The sequence below is a fragment of the Rhea pennata genome, chromosome 15, assembly GCF_028389875.1.
Source record: "Rhea pennata isolate bPtePen1 chromosome 15, bPtePen1.pri, whole genome shotgun sequence".
Taxonomy (NCBI): Eukaryota; Metazoa; Chordata; class Aves; order Rheiformes; family Rheidae; genus Rhea; species Rhea pennata.
This window is the reverse complement of record NC_084677.1, coordinates 18,286,068-18,310,784: the sequence shown is the minus strand read 5'-3', so window position 1 is coordinate 18,310,784 and position 24,717 is coordinate 18,286,068. Positions and strand designations below refer to the sequence as shown.

Sequence of the window (24,717 nt, the reverse complement as noted above, 5' to 3'; positions counted from 1 at the left end):
TGAGATGTCAAATGCTCCTCCTAGCTGTCACCTAGTCCTGTTTTATTCCAGAGAGTTTGCACCTGCCAGCTACTCTCTGGCTCCCAGGAACATTGAAGTCCTTCTAGCTCTGTCAGTGACATAAGTGGAAGCAGAGAGCTGTCTGCATCTGCTACAGCAAACCTCAGTTTGCTGCTGCAGCTCACTCAGCATGGGCTATGAGCAAGTGAGGCCTGACTATAGTCTGTGTGGGGACAGTTCTCCCTGTATCTTTAGGTGGTATGATATGTATTTCTGATGGTTATAGCAAGCAAAGGGTGGCACAACTCCTGGGGAATGATAGGGGTCCTCTTGGAAAAGGAGAGGACCTTTCAGCATGTTTCTTTTCTTACAGGCTCCAGGCCCAGGTCTCAACTACATCGTTCTGCTGACATGTGCTGTCTGCTTTGTGACCTATTCAGTGGCTGCACTTATTGTGCACAAGCTGGACATGATCGACATTAACCGAGTGGGGGTGATTCCCTTCTGCGGGAAGAATGGGCTATATAAATATGAGATCCTGGTGAAAACCGGCTGGGGCAGAGGATCAGGTTAGTCCATTGACTTCTTCCATGCTTGATTGCCTAGAGTGATGTCCCCCTGAGACTTCACATCAGCACATCATGCACCAAACATTCCCCCACAGGGCCTGATGTGTTTGGAGGAGCACTGAGCAGACAATTAGTTCAAGGCTTCCTTAGCTTTCAAACAACCATTCTGCTAGGTGGCAAAGTAACTCATGTGATGATGGGGCAGGCCAAGAGCCCTGGAGAGAAGCATTCTGACTTGGGCCTGGGGTTCTGATCTTCTCCTGCAGAAGCATCCAGGCCTTGTGGGCCCTCTGTATGGACCATTTTGCTGTCCCCCAGCATCCATCACTTTTTTTCTTCCATTTGAATTTTTCCTGGCAGCATGGAGGCAGAAAGCTGGGTTTTCTGATCTGGGGCTAGGATTGTAGCCAGAAACATCATTTCTGGGCTTGGAAATCTGAGCACCTGGGATGTGGGAGTTCTGAGCGAAGATGGAGGTGGAGTGCTACCATGTCACTGCCAGAGACATGCTCCCATTGATCTTGGTGCAACCACCGATTTCACTTGGAGCAGCTTTGCCCTGAAACCACCCCCAGGACCATCCAGGTGGCCCAGGTGGACTGAGGAGCATCTGGCAACCGGTACCAGAGAGAAGTCAAAAGAAAGCAAGTCTTTCAACTACGTGATGAAAAGAACATCCAGAACAAACATCTCCTTTAATTAGAGTGTTAGCAAGGGAAAGAGCACTAGCTTCAGTCCCCACCAAAGAGGAAAACCAGGTCCATGCACTAGGCCAACTTGAGCAGCTGCCTTCCAGGCTGTGTGTAACATTATCTGTATGTGGGGGGGTGGCTAGTGGGAAACATTCCTTCCTCCCAGGTCTCCAGGTGGCCTCTACAAAGGGCCATTGCATCTGGTACTAGGTCTGGGGTAGGAAGGCAGGGCTGCTGGGTAACAGCTTCTCCTTGGATGGACTCTCCTAACTGAGCCCTCTTAACTTTGCCAGGTACCACAGCCCATGTGGGGATTGCCCTGTATGGCGTGGACAATAAGAGTGGTCACAGACATCTGGATGGAGAAAATGCCTTCCATCGCAACAGCCTCGATGTGTTTCAGATCGCAACAGAGCGGAGTCTGGGGAGCATCTGGCGTATCCGTATCTGGCATGACAATAAAGGTTAGGCACGAGCGGGCATGTGGGGCTGAGGCAGTCATCACTTGTCCCAGCTCAGAATCAGGCTCTGGTCTGTTTGGTACCTGGGCTAGGAGCAACACTGCGTAACACCTTGGGCTAAACCTGGCAGGAGACCATGCTGAACCATTGGTTCAGGGGAAGGTTGCTAGGGGAGGACATGGAGTCTCCATCACAGGGAAGTCTGAAGACCAGGTCAGCTGTAAGCCCTTACACGTGCAGTCCAACATGCTTTGCACTGTGGCATCGTCTGTAAATATCTGTACAGTCCAAGAGGTGACTTGGCTGTGAAAAGCGCTTCTCTTGGGCAATGTGCCATCCTCATCGATAGTGTTACAGAGATTGCTGTTGTCCCCTTTTAAGATTCCCCTTGTGTTGCCCTCTTGGCTTTGCAGACTTACAGAAGAAATGTCTGTTATGAAACACATTTCCTTGTTCCTTGGCTTTCAGGACTGAGCCCCTCTTGGTACCTGCAGCACATCATCATCCGGGACCTGCAGAGCAGCAAGAGCTACTTCTTCCTGGTGAATGACTGGCTGTCGGTGGAGAGCGAAGAGAATGATGGCATGGTGGAGAAGGAGGTTTACGCTGCCAGTGAGTGCTCAGCCTCTGGGGTGTGGGGCTGGAACAGCTGTGTGGCATGGCAGCTCTCATCATGCTGGGAAAGTGCCCACAACAAGTGACTTTGCAGGAGCACCATGGACACTCCACACTGACACTGCTTCACTGCATTGTGAAGCCAAACTTCGCTAGTATTGTGAAGCCAAACTTCACTGCCTAGTGAAGCCAAACATTCTACTGGATCTTTTATGCTAGAGTACAATACAGGGCAGAGATCCAGCTGTGCAGGAGGCACCATATAGATGCAGTGCAGACATCCCCTTGAATATCAGCCTGGAAGGAGAGGCCATGCCAGGCCCAGCTAGATACCCTCTGTTCTGTGCATCTCACCCTGAGAGCCTCTCTTTTTGTGCTCAGGTGAGACAGAGCTGAGGAGCTTCTCGCGGATCTTCGTAGCAGAGCTGCAGCGAGGTTTTTTTGAGAAGCATGTCTGGCTCTCCATGTGGGACCGCCCACCTCGCAGCCGCTTTACCCGCGTCCAAAGAGCCACCTGCTGCTCTCTGCTTATCTTCCTCTTCCTCTGTGCCAACGCGGTATGGTATGGCGTCGTGGGGAATGTACACCTCAGGTGCGTTGTGTTCCTTCCTGCTCTGGGTAGTCTCTTACCTTCTTGGGGACCCTCCTGTGCTTCATTACGTAGGGCAGGATAGACCTTATGTCTGCTTAGAATAGGTGCCCTGCTTGCAGCCTTGAGGCCCTCTCTGCCCTCTCTGTTGCAAAGAATGGATATGGATTATGAAGGATCACAGACAGCCTGATGGGATTTCCCCCTTGCCTGGTTTTGCTGTGTCATCTGTTAGCACAGCTCTCACCCCTTTCTTGCTTTTTACCCTGCCCTAGGAGAGTGTTTTACATCTTGTCTGTGCCTTTATGTGTAGTATCAGCCACTTCAGGGATCACCATGGCAAAGATGTTTTCAAATACTCCAACCTGGATTTGTTCTGAGGTTTGGGCTTGGTACAGTCTTTGCACACCTGAAACGCCCATTTGTGCTCTTCTATCTGCTTGCTTGGCTGGGAACCCTGAGTGCTCCTGCACACAGTGATCTCTGTTCTCTTTTCATTCTCTCTAGCAATGGGGCTGTTTCCAACCTGATCCCCGTTAGTGTAGACACAGTGGCCGTTGGTTTGGTGTCCAGCGTGGTGGTCTATCCTCTCTACCTGGTCATTTTATTTCTCTTCCGGATGGCTCGTGGCAAGGTAATCAAGAGAAGTAGTTGCAGGCTGCCTAAGCAGGTGTGATGCCAGGGCTAGATTCTGCCCTTTGTGGTGCAGCTGCTCCCTAGCTGGTCTCTGCCCCTTCCTAATAGCTGCCCTGCACTGCCTTGCACCATGGTCACAGCCTTGTGCTTAGCAAGACTCTGCCTTCCTGCTGAACTGGGAGCAGCCCCTGACCTTACAGGGAAAGATCACCCCCTTAGGCATGTGCTGTGTGATACTGGATTCTGGCAATGCCCAGACAGATCCCAAAAGGGCAGATTTTAAAAGCTATTTAGGCACATACTACCTCTTCATTTCAGTATGCAATAGGTACTCAAATGCCATTTAAAGGAGTGACCCTTTGTTGTGTTGGCAGGAGCTAGAGAGAGGCTCATTGGAGCATTTCTAATGAAATACCTGCCCTAGGTACAAATTTAGCTGTGTGAGCAGAGCTGTGGTTATGCAGCTGTGAAAGGATTAGCGGGGGATTTAATGACTAGTTAGAGACAATTGGCAACCCTGTTAGATATGACAGCCAGCTCAGTTATTGATGATATTTGTTTTTCCTGTAAGTACTCCCTGCTTTGCAGGATGTTACAAACTTACACAGCTTCCTGGGAGCCTGTGCCTGGAACAACCTTGGCTGTGGTAATGTAACACAGTGCCCAAGGTGTCTGGGAGGAAGTGGGGGACCTGCATGTGCCTTTTCTCAGCCCTGCTGTGCAGGCCAGGATCCCTTGGCCCTGCGTCTAGAAGTGTGGAACTCCTCAGCATAGCAGTGAGTTGGGAATGGTAGAGTGGGCTGAGCTGTAGGCTCTGAGCCACAGCAACGTTGTCACCTCCACCCATTCCTTCTCTGGTCAAGCCTTTCTGTCTCCCACAGGTCTCCATTAACCACACCCTGACTCACTCAGACCAGCAGTCCTTGGAGATCGACAACTACCTGGACTCCTCAATCCTGGAGAGTTCCTTCCTCACCTTCCCAGGACTTCGGGCAGAGGTAATGAAAGCTGGACAGGTTGCATGGATCTGTGTGCTCCCCACAGCCCTTCTGTTCACCGCACGGGCACAGTGTCCATCTTTGGCTGTCAGTGTAAGAACTGATGCACATTTGCCACTTGCAAATACTGGTGACTGGGGAGAGCCACAACCCTTCCTCTTCTGCCTCACAATCCCTTCAGGCCATCCTCAGGTACTGAGCACAAGCTGGTATCCAGCTATTGTTCTTTATTTGAGAGCATGGATCTTCACAGTGTGCCTGGACATAATCCCCTCGAGGACAGGTGTGGACCCTGGGCTAAGGGCAGCTCAGGCTCCAGGTTTCCAGTGACCCCTGGTGAAGCTGTATTAACTGCCTGCTGCTCTAACTGGGCATCATCTGTGTCACGTACCTGAAATACTTCCCACTTACTCTACAGGCCTTTTCTGAGCAAACCAAAACAGATCTGTTCCTGGAAGACTCCAAAAGGTAAGTAGATTTTGGAGATCAGAGCAAACAAGAATTCATTGTTTTTTCTGCTTTCAGCCTCCCACATGTCATTTCACCTTTTCCAGTGCTGCAGGCCAACAAATGTGAAACACTGTTTCACAGCTTATGTTATGTTTTGGGTGGGAGACTGGAGAGTCATCAAAGGCCAATTGCCTGCAGGTGTGGAGTGCTGCTTGCCTGTTTTTTATTAGAGCTGATAACTATTTGTTGCCAGAGAGTTGAGGAAGTCTAGTCCTCACCAGCTGTGTTCCTGCAAAGGCTATATCTGAATAGTAACCCAGAGTCCCCTGCAGATCACAATAAAGTTGCATGCTGGTAGGTTGGAGATTGTGCTCCCATAGCTGTTCCCCTTCTCGACAGGACTACACACCCACACAATTGCCTTTCTCCTGCTTCCTGTTCCCCATGCATGCCTGATTGCACACTACTCCTCTGTCTTCTTGCAGCCTTGTGCGGTGGCCCTCCAGCGAGGCCCTGCTCAGCTGGCCAGACCTCCTCAGTGATCCCTCCATCATGGGCAACACTATTCAGAAGTTGAAGAGAGGCCGGGCCAGCCGCCACCTTGGGCTTGAGGGCCCCCTGGCAACTGAGGAGGACAGCATGTCACTTGGCGTTCACCAAGGGCAACCTCGGTATTTCTCTGCCTCAGGTGAGTGTGTGAGCAGTGTTGCTCTCTGCTAGGGTGTAAACATCCCAGGGAGGTGCAGGAGGAGCAATCTGGTCCCTGGGAGCCCTGGATCAGCTCTGGAGAGGCAGAATAGCAGAGCCTGTTGCTATTGCTGCTGGCTCCTATTTGAGGGGCCAGGGAGAAGAGTCAAATTTTCTTAATGGGGAACTCAGTCTGGGAAGCAGAAATCCTGATGGATGTGGATTAGTCTGAAGTGAATGGTCACTACACTGGCAGTAAAATAGGAGCAAAGAGAGACATGTTCCCAGGGGATCTGAATGTTGCAAGCAATCAGCACTCCACTGGTTGCGAGGCCATAGTGTGTCTCTGGACTTGTGTAAATGGCTGCAGGAGAAGAGCTTGGCCTTCTATACCAGCAGTTTCATGCCAGCCTCCACAGACAAATGGGAGTAGACAGGAGCCAGAAGACAGGGAGGGAGGATGGGCCCATCCCATGGAGAAGGATTCCATAACTATGTACGCTTGGCTCCACAAACAGCAGTTGATCATAGGCAGAACTGTCTCATGGTGCAATATTGTGTGCTGTGCTCCCATCACTGATGTTCTCGTTCCCTGTTTTCCCAGATGAGGATCTGATACGGCAGATCCTAGCAGATGGATCTAGTGGCATCTCCCACTCTCAGGACGTAGGGCCATACTTGAGGGCTGAAACAGATCTGATCTCAGGCCTGTAAGTATTCGGGGAGTGGTCCCCCAGACCAAGCCAGTGCCTCGTGTTCCTTGCTCTCCGTCCAGCCAGTCGCACCCAACCGTGAGCTGTTCTGGGCTTTGCAACATTGCAAATGCCTAGGACAGCCTTGTTGTGCAGGCACTGTGTTCTTGCTGGCCCCAATTCCTGCAGTCCCCACAGCCAGAGCTCCAGGAGAGCACTTCTTGCCCTTCCAGGATCCGCTTGGAATATATCCCTGGCTGAAGAAGTGCCTCTGGAGCTTTGTGGACTGCCGACGAAGTACAAGCATGTTGGTTCTGTTCACAGCACTGACAGAAGGGAGAAGGGGATTTGAACCTCTGCTATATCACTGTGCCCAGAGCCACTCTGCTTTGGGACCCAAATCTCTGCCCAGCCTGACTGGTAGCTCATTGCTGGGTAGCCAGGGCAGAGCAGCAGGGTCAGGGAGGGGGAGGACTTCCAGCTTCCCGTGAGACACAGAACAGAGTGTCCAATTGCCTCAACAACCTGAGCCCACTTCATTAGAAGAAGAAAGTGCTTCTGAATGGACACAGGCCATCCTACCAGTGTTAGTGCTGGAGTTCAGCCTGCCTTGGAGCTAGCCTACTCACTGCAGAGGCAGCACTGGCGCAGATCACCAATAGCACCACTTTGCCTTGGCAGGTCCAGTGTGTTTGGGGAGAAGGTTGAGACCGTCATGATGCAGAAGCTGAATGACAAAGGCCAGAATGTGGCAGCCCCTCCTAGGGAAGTGAGCAGATCAGCCAAGTCGACGTGGACAGGTACCAGGGCTGCAGAGCTGTGTCCAGCATTGGGTCTTGGTGCAGGGAGGTTGATGACGTGCAGAAGAGGGGGCATCACACACAACAGCAGCTGGGAGGAGGATATAGACAAGGAGACTTAGGAGAGGCAGCTCTCTTCCTTGGGATATGTTTGCTATTTGCTGCCAGTTTGGGCCAACTTTTCTCTGAGCCCTGGATCCCAATAAATTCTAGGCCACCATTTGTTCTGTGGTATCCCCTACTGTACACCCTAGGGAAGCTCCGCTCACTACTTCCCCCATTGCTTTGCTCTCTGTAGCCCTCTGTAGACATCAGTTATTTCATTCAGCCTTCCTAAGGAGGAAGAGCCAGGGTCTTTGTACATAATCAGAGGGGAAAGGGGGTCAAATGCCAATGAAAGTTCAAACCAATAAACAAGACAAAGAAAAGAAAAGGAAAAGAGATGCTTTCTACGGGGTCATGCAAGATAATAGCCAGCCAGCTAGGGTTGCACAAGGCAGGGAACAGACTGTCATGCCCTGGGAAGATCTGGGTGGTGTAAGTGCTCTGGTGTCAGGCCCTGTGGAGAAGTTAAGTGTCAGCTCTTTTAGCATGAGCTTTCAGCTTCCTGAGGCACAGCTGCTCTAGAGCAGGCTGCAGCGCAGAAAATTGGACACAGCAGCAATCCTCTTGGGTCTGTTAAAATCCATCAGTTCCTCTTGCTTGATGAATGTCTGTAGTATCTTTGTGCCAACACTTATTCACATGGGTGGACGAAAGAAGTTGTGTCTGAGGAAGCCCAAGGCCAGGGTGGCTTGGCAGTCTGAAAGATCAGCAGTTGTGAGAGCATTGCTGGTCTCCACAAGTCTGCAGCTGTTAATGGGTTTTGGGGTTAGCACCTCCAGCCAGTCTAGTCCTGGACATTCCTGATTTCCTGGGGCGCTGATGGAAAACAGGGAACAGATTCCAGCCTCTAAATACCATCTCTTCCTGCTGCCCATTTTGTCCTGTCTGCATATGGGAAGCTGCTGTTCTGATGCTGACTGTGTTTCAGTGTGCTGTTGCTGTTGCTACTTAGTGTGTGATGTCTGGGACAATCCCTCCGAACTCACTCAGGACTGCTGGCGAGTACTCTGCTGGGATAAGTCATTGTTCAGTCCTTCCTGTGCCTTTTGCAGTGATATTTACTCTTGTTTTCCTTCCCTTCCCCAGTTACAGACCAAACGTTCAGGAAGCGCTTGCTGCCACCCTGGTGTTCCTATCTGGCTCACGGCATCAGTCTCCTCCTCTTTGCCACCTCCGCTGGGGTCTCTGTGTGGATTGGTGTGGGCTTTTCCTCCAGCGTTGCCCTCATGTGGCTCATCTCAGGGATATTCAGCTTTTTGGCATCCTTCTTGGTCTGGGAGCCCCTGAAGGTAAGGAGAGAGTAAAGGAGTGCACAAGCACATTGTCTGCATGCATGTGTGTACGCACACACGCACACGTGCACACACTTTCCTGTGACTGCTAGCATCCATCCAGTCCAGATTAGTAAGTCCCTAGGGATCTGTAGCTGTAATAAATAGCTTGTCCAGATACTAATCAACTCACGGTGGACACTGAGTGGATTGAATTATCTCCCCCATCTTCAAAACCCTGCAGGTGGTGAAGGGACGCACACTAGCAGCACTGGGAGAGGTAGTGCTAGTGGCAGTTTGTTCTAGGGGAAGTCCAGCTGCTCCAAGGCAGTATTCTGCTGCAGTGCTGTGCTTGCTGTCTGTACCCATGCTCAAAGGCAAACAGGAGCTGCTGCCTGCAGGAGTCCACCTGGGCTGGCGCTCTCTGCATGCTCGTGACACTTCTTGTCTCTCCCAGGTTCTGCTGGAAGCCCTCTATTTCTCACTGGTTGCCAAGCGCTTGCACCCGGAGGAAGACGACACCTTGGTGGAACATCCGTTTGTTGAGCATGTTTCTGAGAAGATCAGCAAAGTCCGACCTCCGCAGGGGTTTGCCCTTTTCCAGGCCAAGGAGGAGGCTAAGAAGGTCAAACTATTGCACAAGATGCTGAAGGTGTGTATTGTGATACACATAGTGTCTAAGGCAGCCGTAGAGTGCTGGCATCAGGAGCTGAGATGCATTTTGTACGGGCTGCGCAATCCATATGTGATCCCTGAGCTAGCAGGCACTTGTTCCCAATCTCTGCCTCAGTTCCTCCATCTGAGAAAGCAGATAGTGACATCCATCTTCTCTGTGAAGTTCCCTGAGCTCTGACATGGTTGGAAAGCAGAACTGTAACTGGGGATTGCCATTCGTCCAATTTGGAACAGAAAGTGTTTGTGTAGCATGCGGTAGTTCAGGTGTTTGAGGTTAGAGAAAGGCTTGCAGTGTGGAGAGTGTGCCAGCTCTGGAGCAGTACCCAAGACAGTGCGTTAACTGAGTCTTGTGAAAAACACAACTCCCCACATGGGAGCAGGAATTTTGATCTTTTCACAGATAATTCAGTGCTAGTCTTCTGCACTGGTGCTGGAAATACACACCCACTCTAAAGGAATTGAATTATTTTTAACTGAGTGATGTCCCTTTAAAGGATAGAAACTCTCATAACTGTTGTATAAGCCAAGCTGCCAGCATATAGGAGCTAGTACAGGGAGGTTGTGCAATGCATGTCAACTGAAACATGTGATGCTGGGCTGGCTGCCTTGAAAAGAGAGTATTGTTATAAGCCTGTGGTCTGACTTTCATTTTAAACAGCTTCTCATATGGGAGGGAAAAAAAACCCAGAGCATTTTTTGAGGCCCAATCCTGCTGCATGGTAACTGGTAGAAAGTGTTGATTTGTGGCAGGAACAGGGTTGGGATCCAAGCCTACTGCTGTTCTTGAATGTGATCTCCCTTTCTGTTCTCTGCTTGCCAGAATTTCCTCATTTACATGTTGTTCCTGCTGGTGATCCTGCTCACCAACTATGGAGATGCCTCCCGCAACAGTAGGACCTTCCTTTTGCAAAGCTCCATCAAGCAGCAGTTGGGCAGCAATGAATTCCTCCGCATCAAGAGGTAACCACAAAGGGCTCAGGGATGGGGAGGGACAAGATGTTGCTTTAACTCAGATAAGCTGTGCAGGGTTGCAACAAGGAGTCAGTGAGCAGGCTTACTTCCTTCCTTCTGCCATTAGTAGAGCACAGCAAGGCAGAAATGTCTGGCTCTGGCTGCCCTGTTCCAGGTGGAATTGGCTGTTGGGATCATGCTCTGCAGTCACTTAAAGGAGAGAGGTCCTGAGCTTTGTGGAAAGCGTGGATGTCTCTGTGGAGCTGGAGCACTCACAAATAGCACTAGGGCACTGCATGGCAACAAGCAGGTGCCTTCCTTTCCCTATGGCTCAGCTTCTCCACTGGAAAACACAAGGACTTACAGGGATTGAGAGCTTTCATTCCTTTGCATTTCAAAGACCTTCTCAATGGGAAAGGACTTTGAATTACAGATGTTTATCTTTCTGTATCTGGGCAAGAGGACACAAGTTTGTTCTATTTGCAAAATCTACAACTTTAAATAAGATTTAGCTGTAAACAGGATCACGAGAACCAAAAATAACATCTCATACAAATACAAAGCCCTTCCCTCCCTTTCTCTGCACATACAATTCAACTAGATTAAAATTTTTCAGCTGAGTTTCCACATTGCCGTAAACTCTGACCGTTCAGAATGACATCAAAATGGCAACCTAGAATTAATTGCGTCCTTGCACCCGTCTCACTACAGACCTCTTGATTGTTCTGTGCAAATAAAATTTGGCTTGTCCGTGCCACACACTCACAGAAATTTTGATTCACAACAGCATGAAGTGGGAATGATTCTGCTGAACTCAATGGAATTACTGGGATGACAGTGGTGTAAAGAGGAAGAGTGGAATCTGGTTCTAAAAATCATCTCATTTCCATTGGACTGTTGCAGACCCACTGGTATGATCCCTCATCCAGTTCCCACCTCCTCCATCCCATGTGGTTTTTGCAGTGTGAGGCACTGATGCCAAAAGGACGGCTAGATCAGATGCCAGGGAACATTGACAGCTCCTTTATACTGTCTAGGGCTCATCTTTGAGCTCAGACTCAGAGATACTTTGGGGGCATCTTGTTTCTTCAGAGGAACTTGTGGGGATGAAACGTCGTGCAATCAGTTTGACCTCCCAGGGAACCTGGGCTGACATGGGCTGAGCTGAGCAATCCTCTTCTCTTTGTGGCTGTGTGCTGGCCTGCCCAAGAGGCAAGGGGATCAGGCACCTGCTTGGTCTCTGCCAGGTCTGTAGGATCTCACTGGGCGTTAAGCATGGTGTTGAATTGATTCAGTCTCTTTTAGTTCTTGTATGTCTAATAACCGTTTTTCTGGCACTTGTACCTCAGCACAGCTGGTAGAGTGTGATTGGAAATACTGCCTCTGCCTGCTGGCCAGACACCTGGGAGGAGAGCAGCCCAGGTTACCAGGTCCAAAGCCCACCCAAGAGGAAATAAAAATGTTCAGATCATGCAGAGACTGCCTGTAGCAGAAGCTTTACCTCTCATCTTCCTCTTGTTGCAGGTCAGATCAGTTCTGGGTCTGGATGTCGCAGGTGTTCCTCCCTTTTCTCTACAACAACCAGTCAAGTCAAGAGAGCTACAGTACCACACTGGGAGCAGCCCGGCTGCGCCAGCTCCGGCTGCGAGAAGGTAGGTGGGCGAAGGCCCGGGGCTCTGCTGTCATGTGGCAGGTAATGACACTTCTAAAGGAATGAAATGGCTGGGTCTGGATGCAGCAAAGGGTCTGAACGAAGCGTGGCAGATGTTACAGAAGCACCTTCTTTTTTCTCTGTGACATATAGATTAATGTACCTCTGGTTCTACTGGCTCCTGAGATGAGACAAACCAGGGCAGTCAGCCATGAGGATGGAGGGGATTTGCACTGATGAAGTGGGGTTGGTTTGACTTCTGGAGGTGTGACTAGGGATGTGGAGGGGGGCTTGGGAAGAAGAGAGATAAGTGTGAAAGCTCAGTTTTGTGCTCCAGTGCTGGTTGACCAGATGCTTTGGGCTCCCTACGAAATAATAATGTTGGTCTCATTTCAGCCGAGTGCCAGCACACCGCTCGGGACCTCCTCCGCGGGGTGGGCGCAGCTGCCAGGAGGAACTGCACCAACTCGCACAGCTTTGCTACCGCTGATTACACAGCTGGCTGGGAAAGGGCGCCTGGGAATTTGACAGCTGCATGGTCCTACTCGCCTCCCGACCTCACTGGGTAAGGAGCTGCCAGCCTGCGCCTGCACTTCCTGCTCTGTGTGCCAAAGGCAGTGTATCTGTTCAGTTGCTTTAGTGCTCCAAGTAGTTCCCAGCTGTCACCTCAGTAATGCTTACTGCAGCCCCTGAGCCCAGTAAAGAAAAAATAAATACAGAGCTGCCAAAGGCCTTCCCTGAACGCATCCGCACTGACTTCTGTGCTGGCAGTTTGAATGTTGGGAATCACGTAGTTCTCACTCGCTCTAACTTCACTGGAGATGCACATTTGACCATGAGTTGTCTGAACAGCAGCATGGTGCCGTTCTCAGGGATCCAGGGGCAGACAGTGCAACCCTGCAACTTTAAGGGCAGGAACAAACTGCAGAACAAGGTAACTGAGCCACCTTGTAGAGACTAAAGGGCAGCACTAGCTCAGTTTCCTGCCAAAGTAGGTTACAGGTTTTGAGCTTTATCAGCTCAAAAAAATTAATTGCATTTAATTTCTGCTCTTATTTATTCCTGAGTGCTTGTTCATCAAAGTCTGGGACACCACAGGGCCAGGGGCTGTTCTGAGGTTGGGAACACCAAAGTAGATTAATGGGCATCTGTAATTTGTTCAGTGAAAGAAATAATGAGGCAGCTGGTGCCCTCAGACAGCTCAGGATGGGCAGTGTAGGTGCTGGGATGAAACAAGGCAGATTTTATGGAGGCACTTTTCTGTGGTGTATATATCAATGTACCTCTGGTTCTGCTGGCTCCTGAGATGAGACACATCAGGGCAGTCAGTCATGAGGATCAAGGGGTTGTGCACTAATGAAGACAATTCGGCTTAACTTTTGGAGGTGTGACAGGGGATGCGGAGGGGGGCTTGGGAAATAGGGAGATAGTGTGTACACCCAGTCTGCCACACAGTTTCTCCCAGGCAGTCCTGCTCTGTCCTCCATCTTCAGCACTCACCGTCTGATTCCTCTTCCTCTGCAGAGTCTGGTACTGGGGTTACATCTCTTTCTATGATAGTGGTGGTTATGTCCAGGAATTGGGGGCTTCACTGGAGGAAAGCAGAGCTCAGCTGGATTTCCTTCAGCAGCATACGTGGATCGACAACATGTAAGTGTGGTGGGGGCAAAGGAGATGTTCTTTTGTCCCCCACACTTTAAATGGGCACAGCTGGGGTGTCATGGGGAGGAGAGGATCTGCGATCCCAGGGCTGATGTTGTCCCAGTACCTTGAGCCCTTCTTCTCCCCTCCACAGGAGCCGAGCAGTCTTCGTGGAGCTGATGCAGTATAACCCCAGTGTGGACTTGCATGCTGCCATCACATTGCGGCTGGAGTTCCTGGGGGCAGGCCAAGCCATGACTGCTGTCACCATTAGCCCCTTCCCACTGCTGCGGCTCCGCGGGGGTGTCACGCTGCAGCTCCTCATGATGGTCAGTGCGGCACTTCCCCTTTCTGCTCTTCTCCCTCAGTCATCGAAGAGGGAGCTTCAGGGGCCTGGACTCCTGGCAGCGCAGCATAGGTCACCTCAGACTAAAGCTGTCCTGTCTGAGATCACTCATCCCCATGGCTGTCATCACTCTGCTTCCAGGCCTGGTCTGTGCACAGTAAAAATCCTGGCGCTACTGTGAAGAAGGAGGTTTCCCCTGTTAGGGAGCATTTGCTGGTTCTGGCTCAGTCTTTATGCTTCATTGGGCTCATTCCTGTCACTGTGGAAACTTGAGGCCTTTGTTTTTCTCTTCCCAGTAGGGACATGAGCCAGTCAAGACCTCCACCTCCTTGGCTGGCTGAAGGTTTGGTGTAGGCAGAGCCTGTCCTGCCTTTCCCACCTGGGCACTCCCTACACTGGCCCCAGTGCAGGGAGCTTTGTTTGGAACAGGAGAGAGTGGGGTGTTGGATGAGCTGGAGGAAGATCTGGAGGGAATCAGGGCAGTGGGCTCTAGCTGTGGGGCAGCAGAACTTGGATGTCAGGCTTTGGCTGTCCTGGGGTGCTGTGGGCTCCTTCAGTGCAGCGCAGCAGTCAAGCATTGTCCTGTCCTTCCCTGGCAAACTTTCCACTCCTTCCCCAGGTCTTCCTCATGATGTTTGTCGTCTACTTCGTGGTGTCTGAGTCGCTGTCAATCAAGAAGGAAGGCAGGGCCTACTTCACTCTGTGGGGCAACTATGGCCAGTGGGTCTTCATCCTCCTTACCACCTGCACTGTGGTGGTGCACCTCAGCCAAGCCACCCTTGCCGACCAGCAGTGGCTCAAGTACCTCAACAACCGCAAGGGTTTCACCAACTTCTACCAGGTGGCCTTTCTCAACACAGTCTTCAGCACCTTGGCTGCCTCCCTCCTTTTCCTCCTGACTGTACAGGTATGGAGAGAGCTGGAAGGGAGTGCCACATGGGCAAAGTGTGAGCTTGGCGTGTCTGCGCCAGGTCTCCTTCCCTGCACAGTCCAGAGTAAGGGTAGCAAAGGATCTTGAAGTAAAATCAAGTGTAGGACCATGGCCCTGCTGTGCCAGGCAAATGCAAAGCAGCTGCTCCCACCTTCAGATCCTAGAGCAAGATAGAGGTGACAGGCAGTGATGGCAGAAGCACATGGCAGCAGCAGACTTTCCTGTCCAGTGCGGTAGTGCTGAACCTTTCAGGTATCCAGGCACTCCTCAGCCTCGCACCTGCCAGCTACTCTGCTGCAACAGTTAATCTCTTAAAGCCTCTCTCAGCCCTCAGTTCCCTGCACACTGCAGAAGGGGAGGAGAGTCCAGCCTAATGTAGCTGATTGATAGTCATTTTATTCAAAGAGCCCCTTGATTAGGGCTTCCTCTGCCCTTCCAGAGTTTCGCAGTTTTTGCTCAGCCTTGTAGACGTTTTAGAGAGATCCTCAAGACCCTTAAGACAAATGCCTCAAAGAAGGGGAGGGATGGAGGATTGGGTTTTAAAGACAGGAGGAAGATGTGTGTCTGGTGCTACATGGGGTGGCAGCAAATATTGACAGTAGCTGCTTTAAAGGAATTCAAGAGGCCCAGGCATTCGATGTGTGTTAAATAGAAATATGTAACATGGCAGAGTTACAAGTGCTAGAGTTCTACGGTAATATGGGTGATTCTCAGAGGTGCTCTGGGCGAGCATGGGACAGGGAGATAGGTAACCCCATACACACAGTTTGCTGGACAGCAGTGAAGCAGTGAAGAGGTATGAGGGCTGAGGTATGCATCGGGGCTTACGTGTGGGTCAGTCTGACAGGACTTTCCTGTCACCTCCACCCACAGCTCGTGGGGAAGGGGCAAATTCAGCAGCCGTCAGCGTGACGGCTGTTGCGGTGAGGCGCACAATGGGAGCCCTTGTTCTGAAGTTTACTGTGTTTTTCTTAATGGAGTTACAACACCCCCCTCTGCAGCTTGGGGGTGTTCTAGGCAGTGCAGATACTCTAATGTCTGGGGGCCAGAGGCAAGGCAAGAGTACCAGGGCATCCACATTAATCACACTGGACACTCATGTGTCTTGAGCCTGTGGACTAAGTATATATGCAGCACTTGTCTGCCTTCCTGTTGCAAGTCTGCAAATGCAGTCCAAGAGCAGGCAGCACTGTAACATCTGCTCCGCTGCCAGCGCAGGGAAGGCACGGAAGAGGCTCTGCAGTAACATGCTGTGTTGGAAGGATCTTGCAGCAGCCTCTGCAACTGGGTCTCTGATCTCCATTTTAACACCATCGTCTCTCGGTCCTAGGCTGCCCAGCAGCTGCGTTTTGTCAGGCAATGGTCCGTGTTTGGGAAAACCATTCAGAAGTCCATGAAGGAGCTGACTGCTGCAGGGCTTGCGTTCGCTGTCCTCATCCTGGCGTATGCACAGCTTGGCTTCCTGGTAACTACCAATGCTTCTGGCATTCTGTGTCTGACCTTACAGAGTGGCTGATTGTCAGCAAGGTCTGTCCAGGGTTGATGTTACCCCCCCCCCCCCACTGTGACATTTCTGTGAGCAAAGCCCAGCCTGCACAGAGCTCTTAGGGGTGGATTTGTCTGCAACAGATGAGACTGCTTGGGCCAGGTCCTGTGTCTGTGATATGTCCCTGTCCTGGCTGATCAGTGGGCAGCTCCTCTGGGCTCATGCTTTGAAAATGAGGTGGGGGTTATTTTGGGGGGAGGCAGGAGGACATTTTGCCACTGACTGATCCATTTTCATAACATCTCTCACATCCCTTTTGCAGCTTTTCTCCTCCTCCTCGGAGTCCTTCCGCAGTATTGGCAGCAGCCTCCTGCTGCTCTTTGCCATGGTGCGGGGCAGCGTGAACCTCTGGCCCAGCCTGCCTGAGTCTTCTGGGCTGTACTACCTGTTCTGCACTAGCTATATTGTCCTGGAGGTGTGGATTGTGCTGAGGCTCTTCACTGTGGTGCTTATATACAGCTATCGGGAAATGCACTTCGAGCTGTACCGACCAGCCTTTGAGCCCCAGGACTACGAGATGGTGGAGCTTTTTGTGCGCAGGCTGAAAATGTGGATGGGCTTTAGCAAAGCCAAGGAGGTAAGGGCAGCCCTGGGAGACTCCAAGGTGAAGGGGCTCAGCAGTAGGTGACAGGCTGCAGACTTTTACAGAGAAGCAGCATTCAGGATCCTTGGTTGTCTTTTGCTTCAGGCTACTTCCCACTGCTACTCACAGGCGGGTCAATGCCAGCACCTCTGGCGGATGAGAGATGGAGCAGTGGCAATTCCTCGGGGCCCAAGAGATGCGTTAGTGATGGGGCATTGTAGGGGCGTTTGCTGCCAGTTCTCAGTCCTACTGCTGTGTGTGTTCTTTATTTGGGATCCATCTCTAGGTCCACGCTGTGGACTGGCCCACCAGAAATGGCTGGTAGTGACACCATGGCTGTTCGGAGAGAGTGCACAGTGCCACGGCAGAGCACTCCCAGTGCCATTTCCAGAAATAACCTTGTTTGGGGCCCTCTCTTCTCTTCCAGTTCCGCCACAAGGTGAGATTTGAAGGGATGGAGCCCTTGCCGTCCCGAGACTCCAGTGACTCCAAGTCCTTTCGGGGCCCCACTCCCAGCGCTGCCTCTGACAGCTCCAGGGCCTCCACTTCCTCCAGCCAGCTGGATGGGCTCAGTCTTGTGCTGAGCACCCGGGACAGCCTGGAAGTGGATGCTGACATCCAACGGCTCCTTTCCCTCTTTGAGATGCTGCTAGCCCAGTTCGACCGGGTCAACCAGGTGACGGAGGACGTGTATCGCATCGAGCACCAGCTGGAGGGCTCTCAGAGCCGCCGCTCCAGGAAAAGGTCCACCCGGATGACAGAGGACGTCCTCAGCAGGTACTGCCTGGGCAGCACAGAGCAGGGGCCCTTGTCTGAGACCACCTCTGACATGGACTTGCAGCCCTCGCGGGACACCCTGCTGTCTCCTCACTCTCCAGGCCCCCTGCCAGGCAGCAGGGGCTCTGTGCCCAGCCGACTCCTTCGAGCAAGCAGGGGCGTTAGCATGGCTTCTTCTGTGCTCTCCCCACACAAAACGTATGCCTCTCTGGCGCCTGCAGTAAAAAAGAAACGAACCCTCCGGGCCAAGAATAGAGTCCACCCCACTGTCAAATAACAGGAGCCACAATGGGCATCACGTGGAGAAATGCCCCTCGGAGGGCACAGGGCCTTGGAAGGGGTTTGCAAAGGGCAGGCTGTGCCTGTGAGCCGGAGCTGGAGCCCCAGCCGGCCATCACGGTAGAAAACTTGTGCTGTGGCTGCCGTGCCTGTGCCAGCGCTTGTGGCTGCTTGGGTGGACCGTGGTCAGCACCGAGTCTCGATCTTCCGTGTTCCTGACCGCGCAGGTTGTTTGTGCTGACTTCCTTACTGATGGTTCCCAGCAATTAAGGGTCCATTGGAAAAGGCTCAGTCTCCCCTCCTGGATAGCTGGGGAGGCTGACAGGGTCACTCCGGAATCACAGTCAGCAGAGGCAGTGTGCAGAAAATACCTGTTACAGTAAGGCAGCATTAAAAAGATGTCTCTTGTTAAACGGCCCCAGTTGCAAACAGACAGCAGAAGGCAACTTCCACAAGGCTGCCTTACTGGGACTGGCGAGCTGGCCTTACTGGGACTGGCGCAGAGTGACCAGTGCAAGGCTCCCCTGCTCCCCCCGGCTGTGCCGGCTGGGCGTGCAGAGAAGAAGCCCCAGGCCTTCAAGGTTTGAACTGTCTTGGATTTTGCTGACCAGACACACTGTGGAGGAAAGTTACAGGTTTCAGGAAGTAATTTAACTGACTTTTTTAAAAAAAGTATATATATATAGATAGATAAATGGTATCTAAACCCAATCAGTTAATTTCCAGTATTGGCTTTTATCCTCCAGAAATTGGTACTATTATTTGTATTTAAAGAAGTCCAATATTTAAAACAAAGGATATTGCAAGCTGCAGCGAGCTGCTAGCCTTGCTGCCCAGCCAGGCTTGGAGGGGATAATCAGCAACGGTTCAACCCAAAGGGTGTGGAGACTTCAGAGGCTGCTTTCAGGCCATCTCTGAGAGGGGGGTTGCCAACGTGCTGGCTTCACTGCGGTCCCCCACCCACCGCCCTCCCGGCCAGCGCTGGCCCGCGCGCGGCGAGCCCACTGGGTGAGCATGCTGCTGGCTGCTTGGCTTTTCTAATTCAAGGAATGTATTGACGTAAGTATATGTATTTTTTTGGTTTACTTGTTCATATGTACTGCCCAGCACTTTAAACAATGCTTTCCTCAGCTAGCAGTGACACGTGCGATCTAACAAGAACAGGATAATATATCACAAAAGCAGTATTTTTTTTTTTTTTATCATAAACTGAAATGAGCAAGAGATGATAAAGTGACCGTGGCCCGGCCCTGGGAGCCTGTGCCCTCAGCGCCTGGCGTCTTCCCTAAGGAAAGCACAAATGCATTTAAAAGGAGGGCCGGAGGGACACCTAAGGAGGCTTTTGGCTGGGTCAGAGAGGCAAATGCTCCTTGCCCTCGCCCCCCCCCCCCCCCGACTGGCAGTAGGTTGGGCTACAGCTGGCCTGTGCTCAGAGCACCCCGGGCAGCCGCAGCGCCGCAGCCCTGGGCCGGGGAGCAGGGCAGAGCCGCGGGCCGGGCGCTGGTGCGTGCCGGCGGGCAGGCGCGCTCGGCAGCAGCTGCGAGCGCCACAGAGCTCCCGCCGGGCCTGTGGTCGCTTCATCATTGCCATTTCGTATTATGTATATTGTAAGTAATTTATATGGGTTTTTAAAATGTATATATTTTTGTATGTTTGCTATATTTTCATAGCATCGGTCATGTGTTTGAAACGTGTAGATAGGAGACAGAATACTATTGTCAGAGTTATTTAAAGGATGTATTAAGTGCTTCTTTCTAGGAATGGTCCATGTATATACCGTGTTAGGTGTCTGTGTGCATGCGGTGCATATGCTTGCGTCCCAGCTGTGGTTCAGGCCGGGCTGGCTCTGGTTCAGTCCCTGCAGGTGGAGCGGCACGTGGCAGCGGGAGCTCCCACAGTGCACTGGTTGGTGTTGTCCCAAAAACCTGCTCAATGCTTTGGAAGTGTAACGGGGTTGAAGGGAGGCCCTAGAAACCAAGCCCAAGAGGAGGGCACTGCTGAGCGGGCAGGAGCGTGTGTTAGCCTGCGTCCCGCTGCTGCTGCTGCTGCGGCTCTCGGCTCAGCAGTCCCACGCGCTGGGGCTGCCTGGCCCTGGGGAGGCGAGGCCCTTCCCAGGGAGCCAGAGCCAGGGGGCTTTCAAAGACATTTCCATTGCTGAGCATATCCCCTCCTTAATCTCCTCATCCAGCTCCCAGCACTTTTGCCATGCTATGTTACAGACTTTTAAAGGAGCGTTACATTCCTGCCCCCTGTCCCTCACCGTAGTGACTGAAGGAGGAAGCATGGGTGTTCTTGTGATGGCTTTGAGACTGGTGTAAGTTATCATTTGAAAAAAAAAAAAAAAAAGAAAATTCTATTTATATAAAGGACAGACACTGTAGAAAGGTTGCAGAAGGATGCGTGCTGTAGAACGACGCAGGGGGTAAAGGGTGGTTAAGTTGCCATTAAGGGTGTTGAGAGAGTATGTGCCGAGAGGGAAGCAAAGCAGAGAGTGGGAAAAAAAGAATATTGCTGGTAACCATGACGTTTTTCCTAAGGGGAAGGAAGAGGAAGGTTGGAGAGGAGATGCAAGAGAAGTGCCTGGAGATTCAGTAGCAGTAGTTGGAGATGAAAGAAAGATTCAAGCTAGGCAGCAGTAGGTGACTGTTGCACACGGAGGCATAAGAAACGAGAGCCCGGGTGAGCAATGGCTCATAGGTACCGGGCCTGCTCCTGGCTCAGGGGTTGGTGTCAGTAAGCTTTATGCACTGTACAGTAATCGTTCATCAGTCTTTTCTTTGCAAACATCTCCATCTTCCCCAGGATGCTTCTGGTATGTAAAAACGTTTTTAAATTTAGAGATTTAAAACTATTGGCCTTGTATTGTTTTAGGTCGTTCTACTTCTTTGCTAAGCAGCACAGCAGCCAGCCTCGGCTCTGGTAGAAGTCCATGACCTGTTTTGAGACTGGCGTCGTGCTGCTGCAGGTGCCTGCAGGCCATTTCCAAAAACACGTAAGGCAGTAAAATGAGCAGCAGCAAGGTGTCCCATGATACCAGGCTGTGGCACTTCCAGCTCTGCTAATGGTACTGGGCACGTCATGTTGTTCAGCTCACTGCTCATCTTTGGGCTGGGGGTGGTACAGTAGCTCTGTGGCCTCCCTGGGGATAAGAAAGAAGTAATTATGAAGCAAAATTGTGCTAGGCAAGGTAAGCGCAGAGAAAATTAGGTAGAGCTTTAGGGTCTCTGTTCTACTTCTCCCCTTAAAGCCAAATCTCTGATTCTTTGAATATGCCTCTAAAGGAAAAGTATTGGAGAATTATTCAGTTGTATGAAAAGCAGCTGCCTTTGCAGAGAAAAGCAAGTCATTCACCTAGCACGTGTGCAGAACAGCAGGATGTTGTTCACTAGTGAAAAATAAGGGTTAGCAGAGGCACTCACTAGAGTTCAGGTACTTGCAGGAGTGGGGCATGAGCCCTCCTTGTGGTTTGGTTCCTCTGTGGGAGTCAGTAAGTCAAAAGAATGAAAACAAGCTTTGTAATTCAATATGCATCTTCAAAAGCTAGAAACCAGGAACCTCATGTGTTACCAGCACTTCTGCCTAGCTGTGGCAGAGAAATCTCTTGAAAAGAGCAGCTACATCTCCCCCTGGGCCTTCAGGAGGACAGTGATACTATGAGTTAAGTGCAGTGGCGAGCAGGGGACTAGTGCTCAGAGCTTCCTTTAATAAGCTAAGGGGAGGTGAGCGTGCCGAGTTAACGACAGGGTGAAGCAGCAGAATTCTTGTTCCTGACTGTGACTGTTTCTTACCAAGCTTGCTGCATGTGTGTGTGTGTGTGTGTGTGTGTGTGTGTGTGTATGTGTGTACACACGCGTGAGCGTGCGTCGATGCAAGTGACTTACCAAGTGCTCCCTCTAATGGAAGAGGAGCAGAAACAGGCTAAGATAAAAGACAACCGCCCTACTTCTTTTCCTCACTTGAAGTACGGAGAGCAGCTCTGGACCCCACAGTGAGAAGCCAGACACCTCAGCTCGGGCCCACGGGCGTCGTGGGCAGCCCCCAGCTTCAAGCAGTCGTAGTTCTCATAGCAGCGTTTATTTGTACAAAAGTATCGTAACGCCCACCGGGGTCCTTCAGCCTCACAGCTAAGGTACTTCGCACACGCGCACTTAGCTGCAGCCAGTTACCAGTTGTGGAGTTTTGCTGTTGGCAGCAATAAACTTGACTCATGGCTCTAACCAGTACGTACTCCTGAATGTATATTTCTGTGTTCATAGTCACCAAGAGCTGGTTTCTTATTTATTGCCTTAAGTCTCACAAAGATGCAACAGTATCAAGCTGCTTAAATCTTTATATCCACTAGTTTAAAAGGGAGAGAGGGACTTACTTACACGTATTTTTTTGTTGTTTTTAAAAGAACAGATGATCATGACCAATACATAAACTGTTACTATCTGGTTATCATTTCACTGCAATAAAAATACCATATTTTGTAATGGGGCGGGGGGGAAATGTTTCTTAAAAAAATGACAAGGTCAAATAAAAGATGACTGCTAAGAACTGGCTCTGGTGCTTTTGTTAAACTCGCTGCAACCCACTCACCACTACCAGGAAGTGCTCAGGAAAGGCGCACGAACCGGAGGCCCTTTCTCAGCACCGCTGCCCAGCACCCCCACGGGCGCCAGGCCCTCGGCTGCAGGTGGTACCTGCTCCGCCACCTCCAGCCGCCATTCTCAGAAGCTGAACCAGGACGTGGTCACGCTGAAGGGAAGCTGCAGCACCTGCGCTGCAGGAATTGCTCCAATACAAAGACATGAACGTCGGCCACGAAGACCACCACATCCAGCACCTGCAGTGGTTCCTGAAACGTGAGTGAGTGATACGGATCTGAGAACTGAAAGGGGGAAAGGGAGGAATTTACATTACTACTAGACACAATTTGACTCTTCCCAGGCCAGCAACAACTCACCGACCATACAAATACTTTATTTCCTTTATGACTTACTTACTTATAAACACTCAAAACACAACATAGAGTTCCCAGTCTTGCATCAGTTAGTAGCATCTCTTTTCTCTCCTTGCCTGCCACTTTGCACCTCCATGTGCTCATTGCATTCGTCTTTAACTCCATTCCAAGCGCTTTGCTGTTATCCATGATCCAAAAAGTCACACTTTATTCACAAAGCAGGAGATAAAGTACTCACAGTATAGTCCAGCTTACATTGTTTCTCCCAGTAAGGTTGTGTAGTGTCTGATGACCATCTTGCCACAAGATGGACTACATAATCCCATTGAAAAGGGCTGCTTGTGCCAACAGCCGGCATCCCGGGAGGAGAGACTCCCACTATGTGATTAGTGCAATAGGCAAAACTCATTCAGAGATGATGCCGCAATGACGAGTCAACAATCTTGAAAAAGGGAAGATAAAGCAGATTTACCAGCTGCACAGAAAGGGACGAGAATCATCCCCAAACAATTAGTAGAGATTCTGCAGCTGAACCTAAAAGCAAGGTTTGGCCCCTAGCTAAATCCTTGCAGGGTCTGACTCTCTGGGGCAGACCGTCCTTATCACAAGTGATTCGTACACCAGCGCTCTCTACCGCTCTACCGCTCTGCTCGCTGGCACCCGCTGCCTTGCTCTGCATTCCTTTCGTTTGCAAAAACATCGCCGCTGCAAGAGGGAGGGCTCACTGCAAGGCTCAAAATGGAGAGAGGTTCTTGGAAATTTAAGCAGCGTATTTGGCAGGTAACTTTAGAGCCCAAATTAACTCTTACCAGACCTGGCGGCAGAACAAGTCTGAGACCGTAGAGCTCAAGAGCCAAAAGGCACTGAGGCCTGGAGAGGAACAGAGATTTCAGGATGCTCGGAAACAGTGACTGGATTTTCAGTCCATTGTATTCAAACCCCAATAAAGGTGTCAAAACTCCCTCAATTCCTACTCCTTCCAACTACGTGATGAAGTGCAGAACACCACAGTGCCTCGCTCTCTTCCACGCCCACCAGACACTGGTGTCAAAGGAGCCTAGAGAAAGGTTTTGCAAGAAAGTTGCCAGCAGAGATGATGGAAACCTTGAAATAGCTCAAGCCAAATAAAAACAAACACAGAGTTGGTCCTCTCGGAGCATCTGCTGGGGACACAGCGTCCTTAGCGGCAAGTCGAGACAACGAAACACGTTCAAGCCTCGTGGTACGGTTCAGTGACAAGTTCACGTGAAAGCAACGCAGCCACACCGAGTCTGCCAAACTCTACTCATCTACATCCACGTGGCTGCACGGCGTCAGCATGCAGGGCAAAGAGCATTCGCTGCCTCGTATGTCTGAGAACAGACACACCGACCGCACCAGGGTTTACACAAACTCCGTAAAGTCATCCACCGAGGAGATCAGCCGCTTCCTCTGCCCGGTCTCGTAGGTTGGTGGAGGGTCTTGAGATACTTGGGGAGGGGGCTTTGCTGGAGCAGATGGATGCATTTGCAGGGGGAGGCCAGGAGTCTGGTACTGGGTTTCTTCACGTAGCTAAAAGTCAAATGAGAACTGATGAGCGCAGCGTTCTCCCCAAATGCCTTCCACTCCACGTTTGGGCAGGGCAGGACTGGTGACTCAGTGCAACTTATCTTATGATCGCTAAAATGGTGCAGAGTGGGTGCAAGTCTGTGCCCAGATGTTAGAGTCCCCAACCTCCTTGCAGCCAGGGAAGCTGTGAGGAAGCTAGCAAGTCCAGATCTACATCACTACACTTGTCATTCCCAGAAGAGCCAAATTATAAACTTCATATGCATATTCACCCCCTGA

The 24,717-nt window shown here is 51.0% G+C and overlaps 2 protein-coding genes across 9 annotated transcripts in view; one reads left to right on the top strand and one right to left on the bottom strand.

Moving 5' to 3' along the window:
- The window catches only part of PKD1 (polycystin 1, transient receptor potential channel interacting), a 104,376-nt gene extending 81,892 nt beyond the window's left edge, over window positions 1–22,484 (top strand). For all 3 annotated transcript variants that reach the window (XM_062588527.1, XM_062588529.1, XM_062588526.1), the window contains exons 26-46: window positions 374–569; window positions 1,555–1,725; window positions 2,191–2,334; window positions 2,719–2,929; window positions 3,434–3,560; window positions 4,444–4,560; window positions 4,979–5,028; window positions 5,496–5,698; window positions 6,302–6,407; window positions 7,071–7,189; window positions 8,381–8,583; window positions 9,023–9,217; window positions 10,061–10,200; window positions 11,716–11,843; window positions 12,239–12,407; window positions 13,367–13,492; window positions 13,638–13,812; window positions 14,449–14,736; window positions 16,091–16,225; window positions 16,569–16,883; window positions 17,317–22,484. In XM_062588527.1, the coding sequence (XP_062444511.1) occupies window positions 374–569; window positions 1,555–1,725; window positions 2,191–2,334; window positions 2,719–2,929; window positions 3,434–3,560; window positions 4,444–4,560; window positions 4,979–5,028; window positions 5,496–5,698; window positions 6,302–6,407; window positions 7,071–7,189; window positions 8,381–8,583; window positions 9,023–9,217; window positions 10,061–10,200; window positions 11,716–11,843; window positions 12,239–12,407; window positions 13,367–13,492; window positions 13,638–13,812; window positions 14,449–14,736; window positions 16,091–16,225; window positions 16,569–16,883; window positions 17,317–17,943 (3,945 nt within the window). In that variant the 3' untranslated portion in view covers window positions 17,944–22,484. The remainder of the gene's footprint in view (window positions 1–373; window positions 570–1,554; window positions 1,726–2,190; window positions 2,335–2,718; window positions 2,930–3,433; window positions 3,561–4,443; window positions 4,561–4,978; window positions 5,029–5,495; window positions 5,699–6,301; window positions 6,408–7,070; window positions 7,190–8,380; window positions 8,584–9,022; window positions 9,218–10,060; window positions 10,201–11,715; window positions 11,844–12,238; window positions 12,408–13,366; window positions 13,493–13,637; window positions 13,813–14,448; window positions 14,737–16,090; window positions 16,226–16,568; window positions 16,884–17,316) is intronic.
- Window positions 22,367–24,717, bottom strand: part of TSC2 (TSC complex subunit 2) — a 37,314-nt gene continuing 34,963 nt past the window's right edge. For all 6 annotated transcript variants that reach the window (XM_062588530.1, XM_062588532.1, XM_062588531.1 and 3 more), the window contains one exon: window positions 22,367–24,441. In XM_062588530.1, the coding sequence (XP_062444514.1) occupies window positions 24,274–24,441 (168 nt within the window). In that variant the 3' untranslated portion in view covers window positions 22,367–24,273. The remainder of the gene's footprint in view (window positions 24,442–24,717) is intronic.